This window comes from Diaphorina citri, unplaced genomic scaffold (genome assembly GCF_000475195.1).
Source record: "Diaphorina citri unplaced genomic scaffold, Diaci psyllid genome assembly version 1.1 scaffold7287, whole genome shotgun sequence".
NCBI classification, from domain to species: domain Eukaryota; kingdom Metazoa; phylum Arthropoda; class Insecta; order Hemiptera; family Psyllidae; genus Diaphorina; species Diaphorina citri.
In genome coordinates this window covers 1-3,676 of record NW_007384663.1, presented here as the reverse complement: position 1 = coordinate 3,676, position 3,676 = coordinate 1, and the positions used below count along the sequence as shown (strand labels likewise).

At 41.3% G+C, this 3,676-nt stretch overlaps 1 protein-coding gene across 1 annotated transcript; it reads right to left on the bottom strand.

The window, feature by feature from the left end:
- Nucleotides 1–334: 334 nt before the first annotated feature.
- Nucleotides 335–3,387, bottom strand: LOC103522194 (DNA polymerase epsilon catalytic subunit A-like; the record flags this gene model as incomplete). Its single annotated transcript, XM_026832485.1, has 5 exons — nucleotides 3,264–3,387; nucleotides 3,092–3,159; nucleotides 2,035–2,226; nucleotides 912–1,057; nucleotides 335–411 (listed from the first exon to the last, which is right to left on the bottom strand). Coding segments are annotated over exons 1-5 (607 nt in total), but the record flags the coding sequence as incomplete, so codon positions are not given.
- Between the last annotated feature and the right edge of the window lie 289 nt (nucleotides 3,388–3,676).

The window sequence follows — 3,676 nt, the reverse complement described above, 5'->3', positions numbered from 1 at the left end:
TGGCTTGTCAATTTCGGATACCCACAGAACGAAGTTGTTCTTTTGGAGGAACCTGGATGTCAACAAGACTTGTTATGAAAAACATTGGAAATTGGATACCATGTCACGTACTAATTCATACTGTTGCCTCTTTTCCATCAATAAATTTGTTTATTTAGTCAAAAGACTTTTTGTTGCTACTGTGTACAAGCTACAGACAACAAGAACATGGTGAATTATAAATTTAAACAGCCTGTGTGAGGCCAGGAAGACAGCAGTACGTTACTTGGTGCTCACTGCAGCATTATAGGATTTTCCAAATATCTCAATAATCCAGCGCTTAATGTTTACCTACCATGCTGGCAATGGTCACCCAGGTCTGGCTTGTCAATTTCGGATACCCACAGAACGAAGTTGTTCTTTTGGAGGAACCTGGATGTCAACAAGACATGTTATGATAAACATTGGAAATTGGATACCATGTCACGTACTAATTAATACTGTTGCCTCTTTTCCATCAATAAATTTGTTTATTTAGTCAAGTGAAGACTTTTTGTTGCTACTGTGTACAAGCTACAGACAACAAGAACGTGGTGAATGGTGAATTATAAATTTAAGCAGCCTGTGTGAGGCCAGGAAGACAGCAGTACGTTACTTGGTGCTGACTGCAGCATTGTAGGATTTTCCAAATATCTCAATAATCCAGCGCTTAATGTTTACCTACCATGCTGGCATCAGTCGCTATGCGCATTTGTATTACATAGCTACTCATTTTCCTCACGAAGATGATTGGGCCCCGCAACAGCCAGTCACGGAATCAGACCTTTGCATGATACAATTTTTTTTGACCCCGCCAGGAATCAAACCCGGGTCTACCGCGTGCAAGGCGAGTGCAGGGAGCTGACCCAAACACACAAATGAAATAAACTCACCTGGCATAGAACACATCAGTGGCAAACAGCGTCGCGTCCTGCGGTATATTGCCCAGGGGCACCCTGTAATATCTGCTCTGTTCTAGTATAATATTGACACCCGGTAGGTGACTCAAATAATGGCCCAGCATCACCTTGGCAGCGACCTAGAAAAAATCAATATTGTACATTTTATGTTTGTCTTTTTGCTTTTTCAATTGTTATTAATCTGTTTTGTTAACACTGTCGGTCTGAGAGTGAAGGAAAAAAGTGGCGTCCTCTAGGCAATAATCCAAACTCTATTCCAAACCTTCCGAGGAAGGCGGCGGTTGCTCATTTCCGGCTACTCATAGGACACGACTGTTTGGCTGAACACCTCCACAAAATCAAAATTAAAAACTGTCCTCTCTACTTCTTAAATACTCCTATGACATAGACATTTGTTCAGACTCTTTATCCTCTATTAAAACCTATTTGTTATCGTTGCACAGCTTACACCAGTGGTGATGATCGTACCGTGTCATTGTTTCAGGTTTTTGTTTAAATTTTAATCTTTTTTTTAACAACATAATTTTATATTTTCTGTTATATGTTCTACAATGGCATTGCTGGCTTCCAAGGCGGGGTAATATTTCTCGACATACCTCGCTTCCTTGGTATTAAAAGAGTACAGGAGAAAGTCAGGCATTCCGAAAACGAACCTTATCTCTATAGGATGAATTTCGCTCCGACAAACCCACAACCAAGCGCTTGTTGAATTTTGAATATTTATTGTGTATAATATACAATCTGTTGTTTGTTGGTTTGTTTGCAAATGTCGGATTATTTGACTACTAGGTCATTTTACCATGGTAAAATAATATACAATGGTAAAATAATATACAATCTTGTTTTCGCAGTTACAAGGCAGGCGCGCTACCTTTCCAGCTAACTAGGCTGTCGAATGCAGGTACAACTTACCCAGTCCGGAACTGGACACAGGGGCTGACGGGTCCGCGGTTCGATATACAATCTGTTGTTTGTTGGTTTGTTTGCAAATGTCGGATTATTTGACTACTAGGTCATTTTACCATGGTAAAATAATATACAATCTTGTTTTCGCAGTTATACAAGGCAGGCGCGCAACCTTTCCAGCTAACTAGGCTGTCGAATGCAGGTACAACTTACCCAGTCCGGAATTGGACACAGGGGCTGACGGGTCCGCGGTTCGAATCCGCTTCTCCATCAGATTATTTCTCTCAGCCAGTCGCCTCTGTTTCTGCCACTTCCACTTCGCCTGATGGTAAGCCACCCACTCCTTGAAGTTATCTGGTGAGGGTGGAGGGCCTAGAGCTTCCTGAAAGTAGAGTCAAATACATTACTTTCCTTCCTATAGGATAAGGAAAGTAAAAAAGTCAACATATGTTAACTTTTTTTTCGGAAATTTACCTATTGGTACATTTTCGTACGTTTCTGCAAATGTACTAAATATTTACGAAATGTTTATCTACTCTAATAATTAATAATGCAGGTACGTAATCTACGTGCTTCCTGAAAGTAGAGTCAAATACATTACTTTCCTTCCTATAGGATAAGGAAAGTAAAAAAGGAATCAACATATGTTAACTTTTTTTCGGTACATTTTCGTACGTTTCTGCAAATGTACTAAATATTTACGAAATGTTTATCTACTCTAATAATGCAGGTACGTAATCTACACTCTACGGTACATTTTCGTACGTTTCTGCAAATGTACTAAATATTTACGAAATGTTTATCTACTCTAATAATGCAGGTACGTAATCTACGTATTTACTACCTTGAGGTGAGACAGGTATCACGCCTCTCACAAACAGTTTAAAGTTGGATACTCTAAATTAGTTGACGGAAGTGTAAAGGTACGGAAATGTACTAGAAGTGTACCCACTCAAATAGTACTTTTTCGGAGGGGACATTTGGGCACGAAAAAAGGAAAAGTTAACAGTAAACAGTAACAATGTGAATTTTAATCTTTTTTCGATTTCGGTACAGAATGGAAAGTACAAAGTACCGACCAATCTCAGTCGTGTGTAGTGGTCATAATGGGCTTTGAATCTGGAGGTTGGTGGTTCGAGTCCAAGTCAACTCATGAAATTTGTGATGAGCAGTTATGCTTAACAAAATCAAAATTAGATCCTTAGATAAAGTACTTCTAATTCTTCCTCCGAACTTTTAGTACATACCTGCCAGGTCTTAGCCAGGGGTGGGGGTGAAGGTTCTCGCTTTCTCTTGCTCGTGGTAACCACGGGGCCTCGTGGTCTGGGGACCGGGGTTCGACCCATGTCTTCCATATCGACTAGAGAGGGGGAGGAGGGGTTGTCCACATGCTCGCTGTCCGAGTGGTAACCACGGGGCCTCGTGGTCTGGGGACCGGGGTTCGACCCATGTCTTCCATATCGACTAGAGAGGGGGAGGAGGGGTTGTCCACTTGCTCGCTGTCCGAGCACTCTCGCTCGCCATTGGTGGAAAAGGATTCCATCTTGGAAAAAAAAATCCAATTAGTAAATCGTATCTTTAAATTAAAGGCTAAGATCAAGGTCAACTTAGACCCCTGACAAATGGAGAGTGCCTGATTTGAAGGCATGTGTTTTGTTCCAATCCACCATAAAAGGAAAATTTTCCTCGTTTTGAGAGGGAATGACTAAGTCATGGAAAAGAGTCATTCACCAGCCTAGTTAGCTTGGTTGTTAGCGCGTCTGCCTCGTAAGCGCTCGGCCGCGGGTTCGATTCCCACCTGAGGCGGATTTTACCCTGAAAACATAATGTTC